The sequence below is a fragment of the Procambarus clarkii genome, chromosome 74, assembly GCF_040958095.1.
Source record: "Procambarus clarkii isolate CNS0578487 chromosome 74, FALCON_Pclarkii_2.0, whole genome shotgun sequence".
Taxonomy (NCBI): Eukaryota; Metazoa; Arthropoda; class Malacostraca; order Decapoda; family Cambaridae; genus Procambarus; species Procambarus clarkii.
This window is the reverse complement of record NC_091223.1, coordinates 4560642-4588515: the sequence shown is the minus strand read 5'-3', so window position 1 is coordinate 4588515 and position 27874 is coordinate 4560642. Positions and strand designations below refer to the sequence as shown.

Genomic DNA, 27874 nt, shown 5'->3' with positions numbered 1-27874 from the left:
GGAATCGAGCGAGGGCGGCCGTGACGAGGACGGCGGTGAGAACCCCCAGAGAGAGAGGGGTTAAAAGGCGCAGTAGTTACAACTAGAGAAGGAGCCGCGCCAGGGGACGAGGTAGTCACCACTGGGGGCTTGGGGCTCGACCCAACCACAGAGGAGGGAGGGGAGCCAGAGGAAGGAGTCAGCGAGGCCAAAGGAGGAGCAAGGTCGGGGCCCAATGCAGCGGAGGCTACAGAGCCCGGTCTTCCAATACGGACCGACTCGGGGGCTTGGTCGCCCACCCCACGAGCCTGAGAAGGTAAACCAGAAGAAGCCGAAGCAGGGGTAATCATCTTGACGAAAGAAAGAATTCACTCACGAATGTGCCCCCACACCCACCATGGAGCCACAATTAGAGGCAGGACACCCAACAAGAAGCTATCGCCGATCTTGTCGGGGCCTCCTAGGGGTGCGTCGCGAGTATACGCCCCACAAACGCCACCTTAAGAAACCGACAGTCCGTCGAGATCGGGTTCAGTGACGAAGTGGGGATTGACAATAAAAGGTTCCCCTCGCTCTCGACGTCGGGTACTGCAGTTCTACGGGTGCATGAGTATGCCTCCTCAAGCACCCGGGCGTCAAAATAGAAGAAGTCCAAGGGAAGAACCAGAACGAGCAAAAGGTCGGGAGGAAACGGCAAGCAGATAGGAGAAGAGGGGGGAGAAAAACGAAACAGAAGGAAAAGGAAAAGATGCCCAGCAGAATTGGAGAGGACGGCAGCAGGAGCACAAGGCTAGAAAAGGACAGAGGACTGTCCCAAGGAGCATCACACTCCGGCAGCCGCCCACTAAGCCCCCACACGGCGACAACGAGCTGAGCGGGGAGGGGGGTTCATTAGAGAAACTTTCCAATCCATCTTCGTTGATCAAAGTTATTCTCAGAGTCATCAAAGTGATCTCTAATTCATCTTCGTTCACCAAAAAGTTGTTCTCTAAGACGCCTTTGTTCATCAAAGAAACTCTCCTTCTTCCATCATGTTATTCTTTAAGAGATCTTCAGTCATAAAATTTCTCTCCAAAATGTAACTAGTTCAGCTTTTCATAACAAACCTGCACTTCTGTTAAAATATATTTTCTTAGTCGCTTTACCTAAAACTGTTCTCTGAACTACACTGCTCAAACCTACGTAACCTATCCTCTCCACCCAATGTTACTTATTTAACGTAACGTTCCTAAACCTAACTTTACCTATCCTAACTTACCTTACCTTACCTATCTTACCTAACTTACCTAACCTAACCTAACTTATCCTGCTTAACCTAACTTACCTACATTACCTAACTTAACCTGCTTAACCTAACTTACCTTACCTATCTTACCTAACTTACTTAACCTAACCTAACTTATCCTGCTTAACCTAACTTACCTTACCTTACCTATCTTACCTAACTTAACCTACCTTACCTACAATACCTAACTTAACCTGCTTAACTTAACTTACATAACTTAACCGAACCTAACCTAACTTAACTTACCTTACCTATCTTACCTAACTTAACCTGCATAACCTAACCCGCTTAACCTAACTTACCTTACCTTACCTATCTAACCTAACTTATCTAACTTATCCTGCTTAACCTAACTTACCTTACCTTACCTATCTTACCTAACTTAACCTGCATAACCTAACCTGCTTAACCTAACTTACCTACATTACCCAACTTAACCTAACCTAACACTGCTCAAACCTACGTAACCTATCCTCTCCACCCAATGTTACTTAGTTAACGTAACGTTCCTAAACCTAACTTTACCTATCCTAACTTACCTTACCTTACCTATCTTACCTAACTTACCTAACCTAACCTAACTTATCCTGCTTAACCTAACTTACCTACATTACCTAACTTAACCTGCTTAACCTAACTTACCTTACCTATCTTACCTAACTTACTTAACCTAACCTAACTTATCCTGCTTAACCTAACTTACCTTACCTTACCTATCTTACCTAACTTAACCTACCTTACCTACAATACCTAACTTAACCTGCTTAACTTAACTTACATAACTTAACCGAACCTAACCTAACTTAACTTACCTTACCTATCTTACCTAACTTAACCTGCATAACCTAACCCGCTTAACCTAACTTACCTTACCTTACCTATCTAACCTAACTTATCTAACTTATCCTGCTTAACCTAACTTACCTTACCTTACCTATCTTACCTAACTTAACCTGCATAACCTAACCTGCTTAACCTAACTTACCTACATTACCCAACTTAACCTAACCTAACATACCAACCCTACCTAACTTAACCTGCTTAACCTAACTTAATCTTACATTCCCAAACTGATGTATCCTAACTTATCTAGTCCAACCAGACATGACCTAACTTACATAATTATTCCTGCTTGTCTTTTGTGTTTCGTCAATCATTGTCTCATATTCATTTACTCATTTCAAGGGTTAATTTTTCAAATGGACATTTTTGCATTTCAAGTGTTATTTGTTTAAGATTGGGTGTTTAACCATTTCAAAGAATTTTGTTATATATGGGAATTTACTCGTTTCAAAGGGCTAATTTCTCAAATGGTCATTTTTGCAGATCAAGGGTTATTTGTTAAAGTTCATCAAGTTGCTCATAAGTTGTATTTATTATGTTTGTTATCATTTATTCTTATTCCCCAACCCCTTAACCTAACCTCTTGTAATCTTAGTGTATTTAGTAGGTTCTAAAATATGTTCTTATTCCCCAACCCTTTAACCTAACCTTTCAGATGTAGTTTATTGTGTTTTTGACGTATTTGTTGAATATATTATCCTTTTCATAACCTTTCAGATGTAGTTTTGTTTCTCCTTTGTCACTTTCTCCGCAGTGAATGCTTGAGGGGTGGTCTACACGGGTAATGTGCACTTGAGGGTTGGTCTATGCGGGTAGTGAGTGCTTGAGGGGTGGTCTGCGCGAGCAATGTGTGCTTGAGGTGGTGGTCTACAGGGGCAATGTGTGCTTGAGGGGTGATCTACGTGCACAATGTGTGCTTGACGGGTGATGTACGCGGGCATTGTGTGCTTGAGGGGTGGTCTACGCGCACAATGTGTGCTTCAGGGGTGGTACACGAGGGCAACGTGAGCTTGAGGGGTAGTCTACAGGTGAAATGTGTGCTTGTGGGGGTGGTCTACGTGCGCAATATATGCTTGTCAGGTGATGTACGCAGGCAATGTGTGCTTGAGGGGAGGTCTACGCGGGCAGTGTGTGCTTGAGGGGAGATCTTAGCGGGCAATGTGTGCTTAAGGGGTGGTTTATGCTGGCAATGTATATTTAAGTGATGGTCTACGCTGGCAATGTGTGCTTGAGGGGTGGTCTACAGGGGCAATGTGTGCTTGAGGGGTTGTCTATGCAGGCAGTGTGTGCTTGAGGGGTGATCTACGCCGGCAATGTTTGCTTGAAGGGTGGTCTATGTGGGCAGTGTGTGCTTGAGAGGTGATCTACGTGGGCAGTGAGTGCTTAGGGGTGGTCTGCACGGCCAATATGGGCTTAGGGGTTGGTCTACGTGGGCAGTGAGTGCTTGAGGGGTGGTCTGCGCGGGCAATGTGTGCTTGACGGGTGATCTACGCGGGCAATGGGTGCTTGAGGGGTGATCTTCGTGCACAATGTGTGTGCATGATGGGTGTTCTACACTAGCAATGTGTGCTTGAGAGATGGTCTACAGGGGCAATATGTGCTGGAGGGGGAGCTCTACATGCGCAATGTGTGCTTGACGGATGATCTACGCGGGCAATATGTGCTTGACGGGTGATCTACGCGGGCAATGTGTGCTTGAGGGGTAGTCTACGTGTGCAATGTGTGCTTGACAGGTGATCTACGCTGGAAATGTTTGCTTGAGGGGTTGTCTACGCGGGCAATGTATGCTTGAGGGGTGGTCTACGCGGGCAGTGAGTGCTTGAGGGGTGGTCTACACGGGTAATATGTGCTTGAGGGTTGGTCTACGCTGGCAGTGTTTGAAAGGTGGTCTGCGCGAGCAATGTGTGCTTGAGGGATGTTCTACGTGGGCAATGTGTGCTTGAGGGGAGATCTATGCGGGCAGTGTGTGCTTGAGAGGTAGCCTTCGCAGGCAATGTGTGCTTGACAGGTGATCTACGCGGGCAGTGTGTGCTTGAGGGATGATCTACATGGGCCGTGTGTGCTCGAGGAGGTGGTCTACGCGGGCAGTGTGTGCTTGAGGGGTGGTCTACACGGGCATTGTGTGCTTGAGGGGGTGCTCTACGAGCGCAATGTGTGTTTGACGGGTGATCTACGCGGGCAATATGTGCTTGACGGGTGATCTACGCGGGCAATGTGTGCTTGAGGGGTTGTCTACGTGGGCAATGTGTGCTTGAATGGTGATCTACGCGGGCAATATGTGCTTGTGGGGGTGTCTACGCGGGCAATGTGTGCTTGAGAGGTCTACGCGGGCAGTGAGTGCTTGAGGGGTGGTCTACACGGGAAATATGTGCTTGAGAGTTGGTCTACGCGGGCAATGAGTGCTTGAGGGGTGGTCTGCGCGAGCAATGTGTCCTTGAGGGTTGGTCTATGTGGGCAGTGTGTGCTTGAGGGGAGATCTATGCAGGCAGTGTGTGCTTGAGAGGTTGTCTTCGCAGGCAATGTGTGCTTGACGGGTTGTCTACACGGGCAATGTGTGCTTGAGGGGGTTGTCTAAGCGGGCAATGTGTGCTTGACGGGTGATCTACGCGGGCAATGTGTGCTTGACGGGTGATCTGTGTGGGCAATGTGTGCTTGAGGGGTGGTCTACGCTGGCAATGTGTGCGTGAAGGGTGGTATACGCAAGATATGTGTGCTTCTGGGGTGGTCTACAGGGGCAATGTGTGCTTGAGGGGTGGTCTACGCGCACAATGTGTGCTTGACGGGTGATCTACGCTGGCAGTGTGTGCTTGAGGGGTGATCTACGCCGGCAATGTTTGTTTGAGGGGTGGTCTATGAGGGCAGTGTGTGCATGAGAGGTGATCTACGCGGGCAGTGAGTGCTTGAGGGGTGGTCTACACGGGTAATGTGCACTTGAGGGTTGGTCTACGCGGGCAGTGAGTGCTTGAGGGGTAGTCTGCGCGAGCAATGTGTGCTTGAGGGGTGGTCTACGTGGGCAATGATCGCTTGAGAGGAGATCTATGCGGGCAGTGTGTGCTTGAGAGGTGGTCTTCGCAGGCAATGTGTGCTTGACAGGCGATCAACGCGAGCAATGTGTGCTTGAGGGATGATCTACGTGGGCAGTGTGTGCTTGAGGGGTGATCTACGCAGGTAATGTTTGCTTGAGGGATGGTCTACATGGGTAATGTGTGCTTGAGGGGTGGTCTAAGCGAGCAATATGTGCTTAACGCGTGATCTATGCGGGCAATCCCAGCAAACACAAATCATCTACACAACGTTCGCCTATCTCTTCCCATAGGTGTGGGAATGATTTGCATTGAGAATGGTGCAGGAGAGCCTTTGAGAAACTTTTACTCAAAAAATCCAAACACAAAGGTTTAATTATAAATTGTTTTTCTACAATTATTTTCATCCAAATGTAAAACAAATAGTTTTTACATGTTTAAATATAAAATTTATGGTGTTTTTTTGTAAAATTCATTAATAAATTGTGAATGATATATATTGGCTGAGTGAAACCTTTAAAATCCATTTAGTTATAATATGAACAGAAAAAAGTAGTTTTCCAAATTTTCTAAAAATCGCTCTTTTTAACACAATTTGACTCCTTATGCATTCCACTAAACACTAATATCATGTTTAAATGTATAATTTATGTATTATTCCCTAAGATAATTTATATAAATTTTAAAAGTTGCTGGAAAGTGGTGAGAACGAATCTGAAAACGTTTTGTTGTCTTATATTGGCGTGTTCTTATTAACTAGAGTGAGTAAGAGTGAGCGAGAGTGGGTAAGAGTGAGTAAGAGTGACTGAAGGTGAGTGAGAGTGCCAGAGAGTGTGTAAGTGTGAGTAAGAGTGACTGAGAGTGAGTAAGAGTGACAGAGTGAGTAAGAGTGACAGAATGAGTAAGAGTGAGAGTAAAGTGATTGAGAGTAAGGGTGAGTATGAGAGTAAGAGTGATTGAGAGTTAGAGTAAGAGTGATTGAGAGTTAGTGAGAGTAAGAGTGATTGAGAGTAAGAGTGATTGAGAGTAAGAGTGATTGAGAGTAAGAGTGATTGAGAGTAAGAGTGATTGGGAGTAAGAGTGATTGAGAGTAAGAGTGATTGGGAGTAAGAGTGATTGGGAGTAGGAGTTAGAGTGAGAGTAGGAGTAAGAATGAGAATAAGAGTGATTGAGAGTAAGAGTGAGTAAGAGTAAGAATGAGAGTAAGAGTGATTGAGAGTAAGAGTGATTGGGAGTAAGAGTGATTGGGAGTAAGAGTAAGAGTGAGAGTAAGAATGAGAATAAGAGTGATTGAGAGTAAGAGTGATTGGGAGTAAGAGTAAGAGTAAGAATGAGAGTAGGAGTGATTGAGAGTAGGAGTGATTGGGAGTAGGAGTGATTGGCAGTAAGAGTGATTGAGAGTAAGAGTAATTGAGAGTAAGAGTATGAGAGTAAGAGTGAGAGAGTGAGTATGAATGGGTAAGGGTGACTGAGAGTGAGTAAGAATGACAGAGTAAGAGTGACAGAGAGTAAGAATGACAGAAAGTAAGAGTGACAGAGAGTAAGAGTGACAGAGTAAGAGTGACAGAGAGTAAGAGTGACAGAGAGTAAGAGTGACAGAGTAAGAGTGACAGAGAGTAAGAGTGACAGAGTAAGAGTGACAGAGAGTAAGAGTGACAGAGAGTAAGAGTGACAGAGAGTAAGAGTGACAGAGAGTAAGAGTGACAGAGAGTAAGAGTGACAGAGAGTAAGAGTGACAGAGAGTAAGAGTGACAGAGTAAGAGTGACAGAGAGTAAGAGTGACAGAGTAAGAGTGACAGAGAGTAAGAGTGACAGAGAGTAAGAGTGACAGAGTAAGAGTGACAGAGAGTAAGAGTGACAGAGAGTAAGAGTGACAGAGAGTAAGAGTGACAGAGAGTAAGTGTGACAGAGAGTAAGAGTGACAGAGTAAGAGTGACAGAGAGTAAGAATGACAGAGAGTAAGAATGACAGAGAGTAAGAGTGACAGAGAGTAAGAGTGACAGAGAGTAAGAGTGACAGAGAGTAAGAGTGACAGAGAGTAAGAGTGACAGAGTAAGAGTGACAGAGTAAGAGTGACAGAGAGTAAGAGTGACAGAGTAAGAGTGACAGAGTAAGAGTGACAGAGAGTAAGAGTGACAGAGAGTAAGAGTGACAAGAGAGTAAGAGTGACAGAGTAAGAGTGACAGAGAGTAAGAGTGACAGAGTAAGAGTGACAGAGTAAGAGTGACAGAGTAAGAGTGACAGAGAGTAAGAGTGACAGAGAGTAAGAGTGACAGAGTAAGAGAGTGAGAGTGATTATGAGAGAGTTAAGAGTGTGAGGTGTATGAGTGTAGCAGGCCAGGGAGGCAGGATGTGTGGTCACAGGCGAGGCCTAGGCCTCGTGATCTCTAATGTTGGTTTTTATATATATGTGGGATTTTTTGTCCTGTTTCAAATTATAATTATTTAGCAGGAATGTAATAAGATATTGCACAGTATTAATGTGACAATAATATATGCATTATTTCCTTGATAATCAAACTTGTTGTTCAAAGATAATACACAATCTTTGAAGGAAACATTTTAAGAGCGCGAGCTGGCAACACTGGGCTGGTGGGTGAGAGAGACATATGGTTAGTTTTGCTCAGACCTTCAGTGGTGAAGGGTGTGTCCCAGCTGGCCGCCACCAGCCGCCACCCGCCGCCCACCACCAGCCGCCACCCGCCACCACCCACCGCCACCCACCACCAGCCGCCACCCGCCACCACCCACCACCAGCCGCCACCTGCCACCACCCACCACCAGCCGCCACCCGCCGCCACCCGCCGCCACCCACCGCCAGCCGCCACCCACCGCCACCCACCACCAGCCGCCACCCACCACCAGCCGCCACCCACCACCAGCCGCCACCCACCACCACCCACCGTCAGCCGCCACCCGCCGCCACCCACCACCAGCCGCCACCCGCCGCCACCCACCACCAGCCGCCACCCGCCACCACCCACCACCAGCCGCCACCGCCACCCACCACCGCCACTCACCACCCGCCGCCACCACCCACCACCAGCCGCCACCCGCCGCCACCCACCACCAGCCGCCACCCGCCGCCACCCACCACCAGCCGCCACCCGCCACCACCCACCACCCGCCGCCACCCGCCACCCGCCACCACCCACCACCAGCCGCCACCCGCCACCAGCCGCCACCACCCGCCACCAGCCACCGCCACCCACCACCGCCACTCACCACCCGCCGCCACCACCCACCACCCGCCGCCACCCGCCACCCACCACCAGCCGCCACCCGCCACCACCCACCACTAGCCGCCACCCGCCACCAGCCACCGCCACCCACCACCGCCACTCACCACCCGCCGCCGCCACCCACCACCGCCACCCGCCGCCACCACCCACCACCACCACCCACCACCACCACCCACCACCACCAGCCGCCGCCGCCACCACCACCCACCACCACCGCCGCCACCACCCATCACCGCCGTCGCCACCACCACCCACCACCACCGCCGCCGCCACCACCCATCACCGCCGCCGCCGCCACCACCCACCACAGCCGCCGCCGACACCACCGCCACCACCCACCACAGCCGCCACCACCACCCACCACCACCACCACCGCCCACCACCGCCGCCACCGCCCGCCACCGCCCGCCACCAGCCGTCATCATCACCACCACCACCACCACCAGCCGCCATCACCGCCACCAGCCGCCACCAGCTGCCACCACCACCAGCCGCCGCCATCACCGCCACCAGCTGCCACCACCACCAGCCGCCACCAGCTGCCACCACCACCAGCCGCCACCACCGCCTGCCACCAGCTGCCACCACCCGCCACCACCGCCCGCTATCAGCCGTCACCGCCCGTTGCCACAGTCGCCACCGCAAGCCGCCACCGCCAGCCGCCACCCGCCGCCCACCACCAGCCGCCACCCGCCGCCCACCACCAGCCGCCACCCGCCACCACCCGCCACCCACCACCAGCCGCCACCCGCCACCACCAGCCGCCACCTGCCACCACCCACCACCAGCCGCCACCCGCCACCAGCCGCCACCCGCCGCCACCCACCACCAGCCGCCACCCGCCGCCACCCGCCACCACCCACCACCAGCCGCCACCCGCCACCACCCACCCGCCACCACCCACCGTCAGCCGCCACCCGCCACCACCCACCGTCAGCCGCCACCCGCCACCACCCACCGTCAGCCGCCACCCGCCACCACCCACCACCAGCCGCCACCCGCCACCGCCCGCCACCAGCCGTCATCACCACCACCACCACCACCAGCCGCCATCACCGCCACCAGCCGCCACCAGCTGCCACCACCACCAGCCGCCGCCATCACCGCCACCAGCTGCCACCACCACCAGCCGCCACCAGCTGCCGCCACCACCGCCTGCCACCACCTGCCGCAGTCGCCACCGCAAGCCGCCACCGCCAGCCGCCACCCGCCGCCCACCACCAGCCGCCACCCGCCGCCCACCACCAGCCGCCACCCGCCACCACCCACCACCAGCCGCCACCTGCCACCACCCACCACCAGCCGCCACCCGCCACCAGCCGCCACCCGCCACCAGCCGCCACCCACCACCAGCCGCCACCCGCCGCCACCCACCACCAGCCGCCACCCGCCGCCACCCACCGTCAGCCGCCACCCGCCACCACCCACCGTCAGCCGCCACCCGCCACCACCCACCGTCAGCCGCCACCCGCCACCACCCACCGTCAGCCGCAGTAGTAGGGTGTAAGACTCACAGACGATATTTTTTTTTTCCGGCCAGATATCGTCTGTGAGTCGTACGACTCAAAGACGATATTTTGTTTCTGGGAAATATCGTGTCTGTGAGCCAGGGTTTTGAGGTTCCAATATCTCGCGTGTGAGCCAGGGTTTTCAGGTAAATTTTGTGTCACAGATTTTAGAAGTATGGATTTCTTATGAGAAAAATAATTTCCGAGACTTAGAAGTTTGTTAAGGCCTTATAGGAGAAATTCAAATATCGTGTGTAGCTCTTTAGGGTTTCCAGGAGAACTCTACGGACATATTTTACATGTTTTCAACTTACAAAATCGTCTATGTAAGCCTTAGTTATTCATATAAATTTAGAAAATCACCTATGTAAGTCATTGTTTTCAAGTCTCGTACATCACACCCCCCTCCCTCTCCCCCTTACCTCGCAATCTGTCGCCTCACCTGTGTTTACTTTAGACGTCAGCCAGCCAGTCGGCTCTTAATCTTATCTTATCTTCATAATATCTGGACCGTCCCTCCTCTCTCTCTCTCTCCTTTCATTCAGTTCAACTATTTTCCAACATCGTATGTTTGCTCCTTTTCATTAAGCAAGTCAGTATGTTTGTTCCTTTTCATTAAGCAAGTCAGTTTTACACAAATAAATCATGTTAGTAAGCAAGTTCTAGCTCACGTTCCCCACCTTAGTCCCCTGTCGTATAAAGAATACTATCATTCCAATCCCTCTAAAATTTAAAAATAATCATATTTCAAATGTAGTTCAATACAGTAATTAGTTACCAAGCTCCAGCTCTTGTCCTCCGCCTTAGCTCTCTCTCGTATCTTCGTTAGTATCTGTCCAATTTCCCTGAAATTTCTACCCTCTGTATTTCAGACATAGTTTAGTAAATGCAAACAATTATCAAACTCTAGCTCTTGTCCCCAGCTTAGTTCATTTGTACAAAATCATTAGTAACAGTCCAAATTCCCTGAGATTTTTAGCCTCTGTATTTCAGACACCGTAAATAAGATCAAAACAGTTACCAAGCTCCAGCTCTTGTCCTCCGCCTTAGCTCTCTCTCGTATCTTCGTTAGTAACAGATCAATTCCCCTGAAATTTCTACCCTCTGTATTTCAGACACCGTAAATAAAATCAAGTCAGTTATCGAGCTCCAGCTCTCGTCCCCGCCTTAGTTCTCCTTCGTATCTTTGTAAATAACCCATCAATTTCCCTAAAATTAAAAGCAGACATACTTCAAAGTTAGTAAATAAGATCAAGTCAGTTACTGAGCTCCAGCTCTCGTCCCCCACCCTCTTCCACCCTCAAGTCTTTGTAAATAAACCATCAATTTCCCTTAAATTTTTACCCTCTGTATTTCAGACACCGTAAATAAAATCAAGTCAGTTATCGAGCTCCAGCTCTCGTCCCCCACCCTCTTCCACCCTCAAGTCTTTAACCCATCAATTTCCCTGAAATTTTTACCCTCTGTATTTCAGACATAGTAAATATGATGAAAACAATTATAAAACTCTAGCTCTTGTCCTCTGTCCAAGTTCACTCCTGTAAATTCATTACTATCAATCCAAATCCCCCTGAGATTTAAACACCCAACTACATTTTCAGACATAGTAAATAAAAACCAGTTCAGTTATCAAGTTACAACTCTTGTGCCCCAGCTTAGTTCATTTGTGCAAGTTCTTTATTTTTCAACTAAATCACCCTGAGATTTAAGATCACCTTATTTTCTAACGTAGTAAAATTAATCTGGACATTAGCCTTAGATCATCAGACATAAATATATTCGATCAAGTCCGTCTCCAGCGTATCTCTTATCCGAGTATACACATAACCCCAACCTGTTTAATTATCTTTCACCCCCTCCCACCTTCCTCCATCTCATCCAAGTCTCGTAAATTTAAAATGTAGCTGTTAATTTGCGTTCTTTCCCCGTTCATAGCATATTCTCTGTAAGTTCAGATCTGTACTTAGTCTTACATATTCTCTACTTCTTTCCAATTTTATACAAGACTTAAACAACTATTACCGTCTCCTCTATCTTATTTAAACATGAGTCATATGTAAATATACCCCGACTCCTTCCATCCAATACAAGTCCTAGCTTGTTCACCGCCCAACTCACTACGCTATTTCTACTCTACATGTTATAGCATGTTTTCCGCTCATCTTGGTACCAACCCTTACAATCTCTCTCTCATTCCTTTTACATGTCTCAGCATGTCTCAGCATGTTCGCCTCGCATCTTACTACGCTGTCTACTTTACATGTTGTAGCGTGTATTACTGTGTCCCATATCTTATTTAAACATGAGTCATATGTAAATATACCCGACTCCTTCCATCCATTACAAGTCCTAGCTTGTTCACCGCCCAACTCACTACACTGTCTACTTTACATGTTGTAGCATGTTTTCCGCACATCTTGATACCATCCCTTACAATCTCTCAATCCTTTACACATCCCAACTTTCAACCCTTTCTTACAATTTTCCTCCATCCCTCCGCTACATGTTCTTACCCGTTCATTACAGTCCACTACTTATTCTCTAATCATCTCTGTACTAATTCTCAAAACTAGTTGGTTCTGTCATTTTAGTAAGTAAGTAAGTAGATCATCGTTATTAACAACGACAACAACAACAACAACAGTAACATTACTAATTCACAGTAAGTTACTACTGAGCATTTGGTAGTTATCCATTTTCAAATAAGGTCAATATAAATCATTCTAAGACATCTTCGTACAATTAAAGATACTTGCCCGTGCACTAAGTCATTACTTACAGTAGCATCTTAAGGCATTGTTTTCGTAACTCAGTTTTATTAAACATACACATTCATTAGTCAAAGGAAAACTTTTCAAGTCATTGTATTCAATATTTCCGTTAAACTTACTACATCATGTCATTATTCGGTTTCATAATTAAGTACTTGTTTCAGTCCTCCAATGTAATAAGCAAATTATTCTATTAAGGATAAAGAAATCTTATTTAGAAGAGACATTAAGTTTATTACAACATTTAACGCATACAAGTGTTTTAGTAGTTATACAGGTATTCATAAGTGTTCAAGAAGCAATTATATACAAGTGTTCAAGAAAATCATATACAGTTATTCTTAGTAGTTATACAGGTATTCATAAGTGTTCAAGAAAATCATATACAAGTGTTCTTAGTAGTTATACAAGTGTTCAAGAAAATCATAAGTGTTCAAGAAGCAATTGGATTTATTATATATAAAATATTTCCTCTACAAATTGGACAGCATTTCAGAGCTAAAAGACAACCACTGCATGTCACCATATGTTTACATGGTAGTATTACAATATTTATATTTTTATCCATACAAACTCTGCATAAAATATCTTCTTCCCAAGATGGTTCTATACAGTCCTTGTTTTCATCAGTGTTAGTACAAGTCTCCGGTAAAGTTTTCAATCCCAGATCTTCAAGCGTAGCTTCTTGTTCCTTTTTATCATCAACTGCTTCATAAATTAAGTCCCGTACCCGTAAATAAATATCTGTTCCCTCTTGCATATACCTCAACACGATTTCTAGACATCTACTTTGTATAATAAAAGGCAACAAATCTCTGGATTCCTTAAGGTACTCACTTAAAGCATATCTTATACTCTCCACAGGTATTAATTTTTTATGAATCAGATGTTTGAACTTATCCATACCCTCCATTAAGATATTAATTAAATCATTGTCTATAGGTTTTATAGGTAATGGTATTGTCAATCTAGCATTCTTAACAAATTCCTTGCCCCTTGCAAGAATAATGTAAGCACATTCTGGACTACATCTCGCATGTAACGTCCAAGGATCATCTTCTGGTCTCCAATTTCGTATTCCACAGGCGCAGTGATAGCAGCAGACGTGGTCACTTATACCTGAAAACCATAAAACAATCCAGCATTATCTCGTTACTATCTTTTAACTAATATTCATTATTTCTTTACTTATAACTCTATTAAGTTTAAAATAGTTAAAACACTTCATACCACAGTAAAAAAAACCAGCTTCTGCCAGCTCATGAGAAGTTTGCTTGACGCTTCCAGGCCATGTCATATCAAATGTCTCTAGGCGAGATTTATAAGTTACCAATCCTGGATTCAGCGATTTCCTAAATTTGATCAATCCCAGATCTTCCTTAGGAGGAGCACCACCTAAAAAAATATAACGTAGTTACGTAAATTATTCTTTAGAAGAATAAGAAGTATCTATTTAAGCAATCAAGTTTTGTACAGAGTATATAAGACTGGTATAAGAATACATCATAAGAATATATACTTACTACTACCACTTATTTTCTTATTTCCCAGTTCTATTTTATGGGAAACAAATTCCAGTCCATATTTGAAAGCTATCTCAGACACCTCTAAAGAAACATTGTCACTCCTCTCGCCTCTAATAAAGGCACAGTCTTGATTAATGATCTTATGACGTCTTCTGGGGGTATCACCAACAATCCATGCACCTACTATACAATAACAAAATGCACACAAACAGTAATCACTATTGCGAAGGTAATAGAACCCATCTTCAACTAAGTCAATAGGGTTTAACCACTTAATGGGCCAATCCACAAATGTTTGTAGTCTAACTCCTGCACATTTAAGGCTTTCTATACTGTAAAACTTTCTGGCACACAAAGGATCCATCGTGTGAGGGCAGCACTAACTATTAGAGTAGGATAAGCAAGTATATATATCCCTAAAATAAGTATCGTACATCGCTACATATTTAACAGTTTCCTCATTTATAATAGACAGTAATCTCCTCTAAATACTTCTCTACTTAAAAATCCTTAAAGTTTCTTAATTAAATAAAGCTCTTATATAAATACTTAGTAAACTACTTTCATTATTTATTAGACTTATTAGAAAAATACATCACTTTGGCAATCTCGCTAAAAGTATACTGTTACGTCATTATTCGTAGCTGCCGTACATAATGATAGATATATATATATATATAATTTAGTAGTAAATTCTTATTTAATCTAATTAAAATATATGCTTAAAGCATCTATATCCTAAAATGAAATATACTATTAGTTATAATGTCATATATAATATCACTCTAAGGTAACAAAAATCCTTATTAATATATTCAAATACGTGGTAACTTTTACATTTCCCCCAATATAAGAGCGCGGACCTCACATTAGGGATATTATTACGACTATCTGGATCGTATCTACTACCTTACGAGGAAGAAAAATTCACCATGGATACTGTTCTGACAACTTGTCAGGGTTATTTAACCGACGATTCATTTTGTAATAATGAAACCTGTATTGTGTACGGAGTGAACTGTATATCCTGTGTTCCCAGAGGAATGGCTCTAGACTTAGCCAAGAAATATTCTCATGCTGATGCTTATAATGTTCGCCGACCCTTGTACAGTCTTAAGAGATGTATCCCTGAAGATCGTCCAGTACCAGGAACAATTCATATCTCTAAAGGAGAAAATCTTCCGTATATTGTTGCTATAGCCACACAATACGGTATTGGATTACCTATAGAAAGTAATAACATTGCTCAGGGAATTATAGAAAACTCAAAAGACAGAAACATGCTCTCTGGATTAAACGAAGATACATCCATTAATCGTCTCGTCTACTTCAAGAATGGTATGAAAGATTTATTTAACTTTATCAAGGGCTCTCCTCAAATTATGAGAGTTATAATACCAACAGGAATTGGGATTACATGTGTTCGAAGAGATAAAGTTTGGGAAAATACTTATCTTCCTGTTATTGAAGATATGTATAAACAGTTAAAACCCTACGGAGTGGAAGTTAAATTACTGTTTAACGAGGAGATTATGCAGAGGAAGAGCAAGTAACACTTGGCAACCTTTGTGTGCGCAGTGTTTCTACGCGCAGCCTAAAGATGTATATATGCTTCCCCCGGAGTGATCTCTTACGGTGTCCTCCTCTTCTTGGATGTCAGAATCTACTTCAAGCTTGGATATTCAAGGCTATGGAGATCAAGACTATTATTGGAGACTTTGCCTCCCTGCCCGTCTACAATAATCACGACTGTTTATTGTACGATCTTGATGCTACGAGTGTACAAATGTGTAAAATTGTGCAAGGATTGTGGGATCGTTACCCATATGCGAGATTTCATCGTGAAAACTTTCCTTACAAAAACAGGGCTGTTGTATCTTATCGCAGTAACCCTGGCAGTATACATATTGGAGAACCACCTGAATTTAACAACAGGATGGATGAAGATCCCCATCTACCCCTTATTATTGGTTTAGTGACTCAGTTTGCTAGTAGACCTGCAACTTTACCAGCATATGAAAATCCTCCGTGTGAAGTACGAAGTTTAGATGAACATTTTTACGATGGACTTGAAAAAGATACAGAATATCAGAGATGGCGCTGGTTTGAAAATGCTCTGAAGGAAGCCCTTGTTTTCATTCTTAAAAGATGTGTTAAGAGAATTATTATTCCATATGGGTTTGGCATGTCAAGTTATTTGGACAACTGCGCAGTATGGGAAAGTAAATATTTGCCTATACTTGAGAAAATAGGACAAAAACTACGAAAACGAGGTATTGTACTCTTCATAGTACGTCCCGAAAACATCGTTCCTCCTCAGTCATCCACCCACGGCATCTTTGAAAATAAGATTCCATACATTGCTGTTCTTCAAAATGGATCCACAACTAATGCTACTGATGCTGCTAGGACACCTGAAGATGATGCTACGCCTGCTACCGCTGATGTTAGTTCACCTTCTATCAACACTAAGTTGTCTGATACAATTAATTCAACACCTGTTAATGTTACTACGTCTGTTGATACTAATGTTACAATGTGTGTTAGTAGTAGTTTTACAAATTTAGAAGAGAAGATGGATTGGGAATAATAATGTCTGTAAATAATTTATACTTTGTACATTTTTACAAATTAAATACATTGTACATTTTTACACATTAAATAACAAAATAGAAACTCGTGTGTTTATTTTCTCCCTTTTTAATGTCTAAATGTCAACTCTACTTTTCTGAGTATATAGGAAGAGGTACGAAACTTTTTCTGTCTTACTTCAAGATGGATTGTTCTATGTACATGCAAGTGAAGCTTAAGCGTTTGAATAAGTGTATTATAGATGCTGATTTTACTAGTGATGAAATTCTAAAACCTGGAGACTGTCTTGTCTACGATTCTCATAATTTATCCGGTGGATTTGCACAACTGTTATGGGAAAAATATCCTTACAGTAAAGTTTCCGAGTGTGAAGTGGTACAGAATAATATAACTCCTGGTGGTATAGTACTTGCTTTATCTCCAGAACCAGAAATAAAACCTCATATTATAGGACTTCAATACAGTAGCTCTAATGAAGATCTAGGATTACAGAAAGATATTATTAAACGTTGGAGTTTTAAATCTGCAATAAGACAAATTTGTTGTCAGGCAAGAAATAATAATTTAATCCAGCGTATAATTATTCCATATGGTATTGGGTTTAATGACGGAATAGGATGGAGTAAAGAAGAACAAGAAGAATGGGAGACACACTATTTTCCAGGACTAGCCCATTTAGCTTATGTTTTAAAGAATAATAAAAAAGAATTATTAATGGTTCGTATACCTCTTGGAGAAGATGTTACGGGGACTGGGAGAGAGAATAAACAAGTAGAGGGTGGATCTAATAAACGGAAGAGAATGTCATAGTTAAAACTAGTAGATCTAAAATAATACATATAACTAATTTGGAAACTACAGCTAAGAGAGAGGGGCGGAGCGTAACAATCTCCGATGTGATAAGCTAGGTCGGGATATATCTTGACATAAACTCCCCATCTCGGTCCAGCAGTGACAAGACATACTCGGATCGATGGCTGCTGTATACAGTAAGTGTTTATTGTATGATGTACTTACAGTACTCGTTATATTTGTTGTGATATAATTTTGCTTATTATTGAATATCTTTTAGTTTTGAAATATTATGATTATTTAATAGTCCCTGTGTTAAATATTGTATTTTTCTTTGTTTAAAGATCTACCCCATGTGATGGATGTGAAGAGTCTACCAGGGTTTGGAAGCATGCCTGATCTTGTGTCAGAAACTATATGGCAAAGTCCAGCTTCGACTGTTTTGTGGAAGAATATGCCCCTGGCTGAAAAACGGACTTATAAAGTGATGACACATACTGATAAATGTACGCATGAGAACATTGTTCCAGCTCTAGCAAAGTTTATTAGCAAAAGTGAAAATGTTTTAATGATACTGATCGGTCATGATTTTATAAAGTTGAAAGAAGAACTTCCAATGATAAAATGCGACATAGTCTTATTTAGCTTAAAAGAGAGTGTTACAGACGTACTCAAGAAACATGAGAATTGTCAAGTGTTGTTGCTGACGAAAACTCCTAGTAAGGCCGAGATGAAGAAAATTTCTTTGTTATTTAAAGGCGATAAAATAATTTGCACTTTTAGACCTAAACCCCGTTTTAAATACATATTTCCAGAATTTGAAGAAGTGCCTATAGGATGTAACTTAAAGGATAAATTTTTTATAAGAAAATTTGTGGATGAAATTGGTTCTCCAAATGCTGCAAACTGGTTTATTAATAAGTTGAGTTCTGAAGAACGAGAAGTGTATACTATAATGAGCCAGGATGAACTGCAACAGCAGGTAAATAGTAAGACTGTGAAAGAGCTTAGTATTATTCACCCTAAAACAGAAGAAGATGAACATTGGAGTTTAATTGATCATATGGAGGAGAGCTTTCCATCTTTTCCGATAAATTTAATAAAGATGAGACCAGAAATAGGATATCATACCCCCCAAAAGATAGAAATAGAGGCAGTGATGAGATTTATAGGACAGGATCCTGTACTTGGTGTTTTCTCTGGTATGGCCTTTATTGAAAATCTTATTAGGATAAGACATACTAATGTGGTACGAGCTACAGATAATTACTCGAATATGGGTGAGAGTAAGTGGATGGAGGTTGAACAAATGGATGCTGTAGAAGCAGTTAGGACTTATTGTAATGACAGAGAAGTACTTCTAATGTCCTGGCCTGAATTGATTTGTGATGATAATGTTTATAGCGATGCTTTCTATGTTTTAAAGGAATTTAAGGGACAAAAACTAATTTATTTTGGAGAAGGGGAAGGGGGATGCTGTGCATGTGATGGATTTTTTAACTTGCTGGATAGGGAGTTTCATTGTGTGAAATCAAATACATGTTTTACTTATAATTCTTTTATAAATTCAAATGTTTATTTCTATATAAGACTATAGTGTTTATGATTTCTTGAACACTTGTATAACTACTAAGAACACTTGTATATAATTGCTTCTTGAACACTTATGAATACCTGTATAACTACTAAAAACACTTGTATGCGTTAAATGTTGTAATAAACTTAATGTCTCTTCTAAATAAGATTTCTTTATCCTTAATAGAATAATTTGCTTATTACATTGGAGGACTGAAACAAGTACTTAATTATGAAACCGAATAATGACATGATGTAGTAAGTTTAACGGAAATATTGAATACAATGACTTGAAAAGTTTTCCTTTGACTAATGAATGTGTATGTTTAATAAAACTGAGTTACGAAAACAATGCCTTAAGATGCTACTGTAAGTAATGACTTAGTGCACGGGCAAGTATCTTTAATTGTACGAAGATGTCTTAGAATGATTTATATTGACCTTATTTGAAAATGGATAACTACCAAATGCTCAGTAGTAACTTACTGTGAATTAGTAATGTTACTGTTGTTGTTGTTGTTGTCGTTGTTAATAACGATGATCTACTTACTTACTTACTAAAATGACAGAACCAACTAGTTTTGAGAATTAGTACAGAGATGATTAGAGAATAAGTAGTGGACTGTAATGAACGGGTAAGAACATGTAGCGGAGGGATGGAGGAAAATTGTAAGAAAGGGTTGAAAGTTGGGATGTGTAAAGGATTGAGAGATTGTAAGGGATGGTATCAAGATGTGCGGAAAACATGCTACAACATGTAAAGTAGACAGTGTAGTGAGTTGGGCGGTGAACAAGCTAGGACTTGTAATGGATGGAAGGAGTCGGGTATATTTACATATGACTCATGTTTAAATAAGATATGGGACACAGTAATACACGCTACAACATGTAAAGTAGACAGCCTAGTAAGATGCGAGGCGAACATGCTGAGACATGCTGAGACATGTAAAAGGAATGAGAGAGAGATTGTAAGGGTTGGTACCAAGATGAGCGGAAAACATGCTATAACATGTAGAGTAGAAATAGCGTAGTGAGTTGGGCGGTGAACAAGCTAGGACTTGTATTGGATGGAAAGAGTCGGGGTATATTTACATATGACTCATGTTTAAATAAGATAGAGGAGACGGTAATAGTTGTTTAAGTCTTGTATAAAATTGGAAAGAAGTAGAGAATATGTAAGACTAAGTACAGATCTGAACTTACAGAGAATATGCTATGAACGGGGAAAGAACGCAAATTAACAGCTACATTTTAAATTTACGAGACTTGGATGAGATGGATGAAGGTGGGAGGGGGTGAAAGATAATTAAACAGGTTGGGGTTATGTGTATACTCGGATAAGAGATACGCTGGAGACGGACTTGATCGAATATATTTATGTCTGATGATCTAAGGCTAATGTCCAGATTAATTTTACTACGTTAGAAAATAAGGTGATCTTAAATCTCAGGGTGATTTAGTTGAAAAATAAAGAACTTGCACAAATGAACTAAGCTGGGGCACAAGAGTTGTAACTTGATAACTGAACTGGTTTTTATTTACTATGTCTGAAAATGTAGTTGGGTGTTTAAATCTCAGGGGGATTTGGATTGATAGTAATGAATTTACAGGAGTGAACTTGGACAGAGGACAAGAGCTAGAGTTTTATAATTGTTTTCATCATATTTACTATGTCTGAAATACAGAGGGTAAAAATTTCAGGGAAATTGATGGGTTAAAGACTTGAGGGTGGAAGAGGGTGGGGGACGAGAGCTGGAGCTTGATAACTGACTTGATTTTATTTACGGTGTCTGAAATACAGAGGGTAAAAATTTAAGGGAAATTGATGGTTTATTTACAAAGACTTGAGGGTGGAAGAGGGTGGGGGACGAGAGCTGGAGCTCAGTAACTGACTTGATCTTATTTACTAACTTTGAAGTATGTCTGCTTTTAATTTTAGGGAAATTGATGGGTTATTTACAAAGATACGAAGGAGAACTAAGGCGGGGACGAGAGCTGGAGCTCGATAACTGACTTGATTTTATTTACGGTGTCTGAAATACAGAGGGTAGAAATTTCAGGGGAATTGATCTGTTACTAACGAAGATACGAGAGAGAGCTAAGGCGGAGGACAAGAGCTGGAGCTTGGTAACTGTTTTGATCTTATTTACGGTGTCTGAAATACAGAGGCTAAAAATCTCAGGGAATTTGGACTGTTACTAATGATTTTGTACAAATGAACTAAGCTGGGGACAAGAGCTAGAGTTTGATAATTGTTTGCATTTACTAAACTATGTCTGAAATACAGAGGGTAGAAATTTCAGGGAAATTGGACAGATACTAACGAAGATACGAGAGAGAGCTAAGGCGGAGGACAAGAGCTGGAGCTTGGTAACTAATTACTGTATTGAACTACATTTGAAATATGATTATTTTTAAATTTTAGAGGGATTGGAATGATAGTATTCTTTATACGACAGGGGACTAAGGTGGGGAACGTGAGCTAGAACTTGCTTACTAACATGATTTATTTGTGTAAAACTGACTTGCTTAATGAAAAGGAACAAACATACTGACTTGCTTAATGAAAAGGAGCAAACATACGATGTTGGAAAATAGTTGAACTGAATGAAAGGAGAGAGAGAGAGAGGAGGGACGGTCCAGATATTATGAAGATAAGATAAGATTAAGAGCCGACTGGCTGGCTGACGTCTAAAGTAAACACAGGTGAGGCGACAGATTGCGAGGTAAGGGGGAGAGGGAGGGGGGTGTGATGTACGAGACTTGAAAACAATGACTTACATAGGTGATTTTCTAAATTTATATGAATAACTAAGGCTTACATAGACGATTTTGTAAGTTGAAAACATGTAAAATATGTCCGTAGAGTTCTCCTGGAAACCCTAAAGAGCTATACACGATATTTGAATTTCTCCTATAAGGCCTTAACAAACTTCTAAGTCTCGGAAATTATTTTTCTCATAAGAAATCCATACTTCTAAAATCTGTGACACAAAATTTACCTGAAAACCCTGGCTCACACGCGAGATATTGGAACCTCAAAACCCTGGCTCACAGACACGATATTTCCCAGAAACAAAATATCGTCTTTGAGTCGTACGACTCACAGACGATATCTGGCCGGAAAAAAAAAATATCGTCTGTGAGTCTTACACCCTACTACTAGCCGCCACCCGCCACCACCCACCGTCAGCCGCCACCCGCCACCACCCACCGTCAGCCGCCACCCGCCACCACCCACCGTCAGCCGCCACCCGCCACCACCCACCGTCAGCCGCCACCCGCCACCACCCACCGTCAGCCGCCACCCGCCACCACCCACCGTCAGCCGCCACCCGCCACCACCCACCACCAGCCGCCACCCACCACCGCCACTCACCACCCGCCGCCACCACCCACCACCAGCCGCCACCCGCCACCCACCACCAGCCGCCACCCGCCACCACCCACCACCAGCCGCCACCCGCCAGCCGCCGCCAGCCGCCACCAGCCGCCACCACCCACCACCACCCGCCACCAGCCACCGCCACCCGCCACCAGCCACCGCCACCCACCACCGCCACTCACCACCCGCCGCCACCACCCACCACCCGCCACCACCCACCACCCGCCACCACCCGCCACCGCCACCCACCACCCGCCGCCACCACCCGCCGCCACCACCCACCACCAGCCGCCACCCGCCACCAGCCACCGCCACCCACCACCGCCACCAGCCACCGCCACCCACCACCGCCACCCGCCGCCACCACCCACCACCACCACCCGCCGCCACCACCCACCACCACCACCCACCACCACCAGCCGCCGCCGCCACCACCACCCACCACCACCGCCGCCACCACCCATCACCGCCGCCGCCACCACCACCCACCACCGCCGCCGCCGCCACCACCCATCACCGCCGCCGCCGCCACCACCCACCACAGCCGCCGCCGACACCACCGCCACCACCCACCACAGCCGGCACCACCACCCACCACCACCACCACCCCCACCACCGCCGCCACCACCAGCCGCCACAAGCCGCCACCGCCCGCCACCGCCCGCCACCAGCCGCCATCACCACCACCACCACCACCAGCCGCCATCACCGCCACCAGCTGCCACCACCACCAGCCGCCACCACCACCACCACCACCAGCCGCCATCACCGCCACCAGCTGCCACCACCACCAGCCGCCATCACCGCCACCAGCTGCCACCACCACCAGCCGCCACCACCAGCCGCCACCACCACCTGCCACCACCACCGCCCGCTATCAGCAGTCACCGCCCGTTGCCACAGTCGCCACCGCAAGCCGCCACCGCCAGCCGCCACCAGCCCCCCCCACCGCCGATCGTCACCACCCACCACAGCCGCCGCCGCCCGCCACCGCCCGCCACCACCCACCACAGCCGCCACCACCCACCACCCGCCGCCACCACCCACCACCACCCGCCGCCACCGCCACCCACCACCCGCCGCCACCACCCACCACCACCAGCCGCCGCCGCCACCCACCACCCGCCGCCGCCGCCACCACCACCCACCACCACCGCCGCCACCACCCACCACCACCAGCCGCCGCCGCCACCACCACCCACCACCGCCGCCGCCACCACCCATGCCACCACCAGCCGCCGCCGCCACCACCACCCACCACCACCGCCGCCACCACCCACCACCGCCAGTCGCCACCACTCATCACAGACGCCGCCACCCGCCACCGCCCGCCACCACCGCCAGACACAGCCGCCAGTGTCCGCCACCGCCGCCACTGTCCGCCACCGCCGCCACTGTCCGCCACCGCCGCCATTGTCCGCCACCGCCGTCACTGTCCGCCACCGCCGCCACTGTCCGCCACCGCCACCACTGTCTGCCACCGCCACCACTGTCCGCCCGCCGCCACCACTGTCCGCCCGCCGCCTCCACTGTCCGCCCGCCGCCTCCACTGTCCGCCCGCCGCCTCCACTGTCCGCCCGCCGCCGCCACTGTCCGCCCGACGCCACTGTCCGCCCGACGCCACTGTCCGCCCGACGCCACTGTCCGCCCGCCGCCACTATCCGCCACCGCCGCCACTGTCCGCCCGCCGCCACTATCCGCCACCGCCGCTACTGTCCGCCCGCCGCCACTGTCCGCCCGCCGCCGCCACTGTCCGCCCGCCGCCACTATCCGCCACCGCCGCCACTGTCCGCCACAGCCGCCACTCTCTGCCGTACAGCCTCCCCTCTCTCCGTTAGTAAATAATTATAATTGTTAGTAAATAATAAAAGAAATATAAATTATTAGATTTTTTTTACCCTTAAATTGGTTTTAATATTTAAATTGAAAATAATAATATAATATAAAATATAATAAAAATAATATAATATAAAATATAATTTAATTTCAAGAAATTTAACTTTAAACACAAAGATGTGAAAAGGGTTCAGATTATTGGCTCAAACCTTTCATAAGAGATTCATATTGGTATATGAATGGATTATGAATGACTCATGTTAGGAGTGTAAAGTTGCCACAACATCTCAAATTAGTGTTAGATACATATGTCTTGGTTATAAGTTTTGGAAACCTATTTAAGTCCACACACAATATCGTATCTGATACGATAAAACAAACGTTTCCAATACTTTCAAATACTTTCCAGATATGTTGTGGCAACCTAAAATTGTTTGCTGGGATGTGTGCTTGAGGGGTAATCTACGTGCACAATGTGTGTGCTTGAGGGGTGGTCTACGTGCGCAATGTGTGCTTGACAGGTGATGTACACGTTCATTGTGTGCTTGAGGGGTGGTCTACGCGGGCAATATGTGCTTGAGGGGTGGTCTACAGGGGAAATGTGTGCTTGTGGGGGTGGTCTACGTGCGCAATGTGTGCTTGACGGGTGATCTACGTGGGCAATGTGTGACTGAGGGGTGGCCTACGCAGGCAATGTGTGCTTGAGGGAAGGTCTACGCGGGCAGTGTGTGCTTGAAGGAAGATCTTTGCGGGCAATGCATGCTTAAGGGGTGGTTTACGCTGGCTATGTGTATTTAAGTGATGGTCTACGCTGGCAATGTGTGCTTGAAGGGGTGGTCTACGTGGGCAGTGTTTGCTTGAGGGGTGATCTACACCGGCAATGTTAGCTTGAGGGGTTGTCTATTCGGGCAGTGTGTGCTTGAGAGGTGATCTACGTGGGCAGTGAGTGCTTAGGGGTGGTCTGCACGGGCAATATGGGCTTGGGGGTTGGTCTACGTGGGCAGTAAGTGCTTGAGGGGTGGTCTGTGTGGGCAATGTGTGCTTGACGTGTTGTCTACGCGGGCATTGAGTCCTTGTGGGGTGGTCTGTGTGGGCAATGTGTGCTTGAGGGGTCCACTACGTGGGCAATGTGTGCTTGATGGGTGGTTTACGCTGGCAATGTGTACTTGAGGGATGGTCTACGCAAGCAATGTGTGTTTGAGGGGTGGTCTACATGCGCAATGTGTGTGCTTGAGTGATGGTCTACGCAGGCATCGTGTGCTTGAGGGGTGGTCTACACGGGCAATGTGTGTGCTTGAGGGGTGATCTTCGCAGGCAATGTGTGCTTGAGGGGTGATCTACGTGCACAGTGTCTGCTTGAGAGGTGGTTTACGCAGGTAATGTGTGCTTGAGGGGTGATCTACGCATGCAATGTGTGCTTGAGGGGTGATACACTGGGGCAATGTGTGCTTGATGGGTGGTCTATGCGGGCAATGTGTGAGCTTTAGGGGAGAGCTATGCAGGCAATGTGTGCTTGAGGGGTGCTCTACGCAGGCAATGTGTGCTTGAGGGATGGTCTACGTAGGCAATGTGTGCTTGAGAGGTGGTCTACAGGAGCAATGTGTGCTTGAGGGGTGATCTACGTTTACAGTGTGTGCTTGAGGGATGGTCTTCGCGGGAAATGTGTGCTTGAGGGGTGGTCTACGAGGGCAATGTGTGCTTGAGAGGTAGTCTACGTGGGCAATGTGTGCTTGAGGGGTGATCTTCGAGCACAATGTGTGCTTGAGGGGTGGTCTACGAACACAATGTGTGCTTGACAGGTGATCTACGCGGGCAATGTGTGCTTGAGGAGTGATCTACACGGCAATGTGTGCTTGAAAGGTGATCTACGCGGGCAATGTGTGCTTGAGAAGTGATCTACTAGGGCAATGTGTGCTTGAGGGGTGGTCTACGCGGGCAATGTGTGCTTGAGGGGTGGTCTACGCACGCAATGTGTGTGCTTGAGGGGTGGTCTATGTGGGCAATGTGTGCTTGAGAGATGGTCTATGCGGGCTACGTGTGCTTGAGGGTTGGTCTACGCAGAAATGAGTGGTTGAGGGGTGGTCTACGCTGGCAATGTATGCTTTAGGTGTGGTCTACACGGCAATGTGTGCTTGAAGGGTGGTCTACAGGGGCAATGTGTGCTTGAGGGGTTATATGTGCGGGCAATATGTGCTTGATGGGTGGTCTACGCGGGTAGTGTGTGCTTTAGGGGTTGTGTACGCGGGCAATGTGTGCTTGAAAGGAGATCTACGCGGGAAATGTGTGCTTGAGAAGTGATCTACGAGGGCAATGTGTACTTGATGGGTGGTCTACGCGGGCAATGTGTTCTTGAAGGGTGGTCTACACGGGCAATGTTAGCTTGAGGGGGTGGTCTACATGGGCAATGTGTGCTTGAGGGGTAGTCTACGCGGGCAGTGAGTGCTTAAGGGGTGGTGTACTCGGAAATGAGTGCTTGAGGGGTGGTCTACGCTAGCAATGTATGTTTTAGGGGTGGTCTACGCAACAATGTTTGCTTGAGGGGGTGGTCTACAGGGGCAATGTGTGCTTGAAGGGTTATGTACGCGGGCAATATGATCTTCAGGGGTGGGTTACGCAGGTAGTGTGTGCTTTAGGGATGGTCTACGAAGGCAATGAGTGATTGAGGCGTGGTCTACATGGACAGCGTGCGCTTGAGGGGTGATCTACGTGGGCAATGAGTGCTTGACAGGTAATTTTCGCAGGCAATGTGAGCTTGAGTGGTGATGTACGCGCGCAGTGTGTGTGCTTGAGGAGTGATCTACGCGTACATTGTGTGTGCTTGAGGCCTGGTGATCTATGCAGCAAATGTGTGCTTGACGCGGTCAGTGAGTGCTTGAGAGGTGGTCTACACGAGCGGTGTATGCTTAAGGGATGGTTTACAAAGGCAATGTGTGCTTGAGGGGTGGTCTTCCCGGGCAGTGTGTGCTTAAGGGGTGGTCAACGCGGGTAATGTGTGCTTGTGGGGTGGTCTACATGGGCAGTGTGTTCTTAAGAGGTGATCTACTCGGGTATGATGTGCTTAAGGGAATATTTACGCGGACAGTGTTTGCTTGAGGGGCATGATCTACACGGGCAGTGTGTGCTTAAGGGGTGATCTACGCGAGCACCGTGTGCTTAAGGTGTGATCTATGCAGGCAATATGTTCTTCAGGGGTGTTCTACGCGGGCAATGTATGCTTGAGGGGTGGTTTTCGCGGAAAGTGTGTGCTTGAGGCATGATCTACGGGAGCAGTGTGTGCTTGAGGGGTGATCTACCAAGGCAATATGTGTGCTTGAGGGTTGGACCACGCGGGCAATGTGTGCTTGAGGGATGGTCTACGCGGGCAATGTGTGCTTGAGAGGTGATCTACGCGGGAAATGTGTGCTTGAGGGATGATCTACGAAGGCAATGTGTGTTTGAGGGTTAGTCTATGCGGGCAATGTGTGCTTGACGGGTGGTCTACGCGGGCAATGTGTTTGCTTGAGGGTTGGTCTACTCG

At 46.2% G+C, this 27874-nt stretch overlaps 2 protein-coding genes across 2 annotated transcripts in view; one reads left to right on the top strand and one right to left on the bottom strand.

Moving 5' to 3' along the window:
• Positions 1–27874, top strand: part of LOC138349804 (alpha-L-iduronidase-like) — a 263452-nt gene that overhangs the window by 67036 nt on the left and 168542 nt on the right. The window lies entirely within an intron of this gene.
• On the bottom strand, positions 12984–14684 carry LOC138356714 (baculoviral IAP repeat-containing protein 8-like). Its single transcript, XM_069312903.1, has 3 exons — positions 14175–14684; positions 13882–14046; positions 12984–13770 (listed from the first exon to the last, which is right to left on the bottom strand). The coding sequence occupies exons 1-3, from the start codon at positions 14539–14541 to the stop codon at positions 13085–13087; spliced, it is 1218 nt and encodes a 405-aa protein (XP_069169004.1). The 5' UTR covers positions 14542–14684; the 3' UTR covers positions 12984–13084.

Coding starts and splice junctions, on each gene's coding strand:
- LOC138356714 (XM_069312903.1), bottom strand. CDS start 14,541: ATGGATCCTTTGTGTGCCAGAAAGTTTTACAGTATAGAAAGCCTTAAA. Junction 14,047..14,174: donor TAAGAAAATAAGTGGTAGTA/GTAAGTATATAT, acceptor ATATTTTTTTAG/GTGGTGCTCCTCCTAAGGAA. Junction 13,771..13,881: donor AGCTGGTTTTTTTTACTGTG/GTATGAAGTGTT, acceptor TATGGTTTTCAG/GTATAAGTGACCACGTCTGC.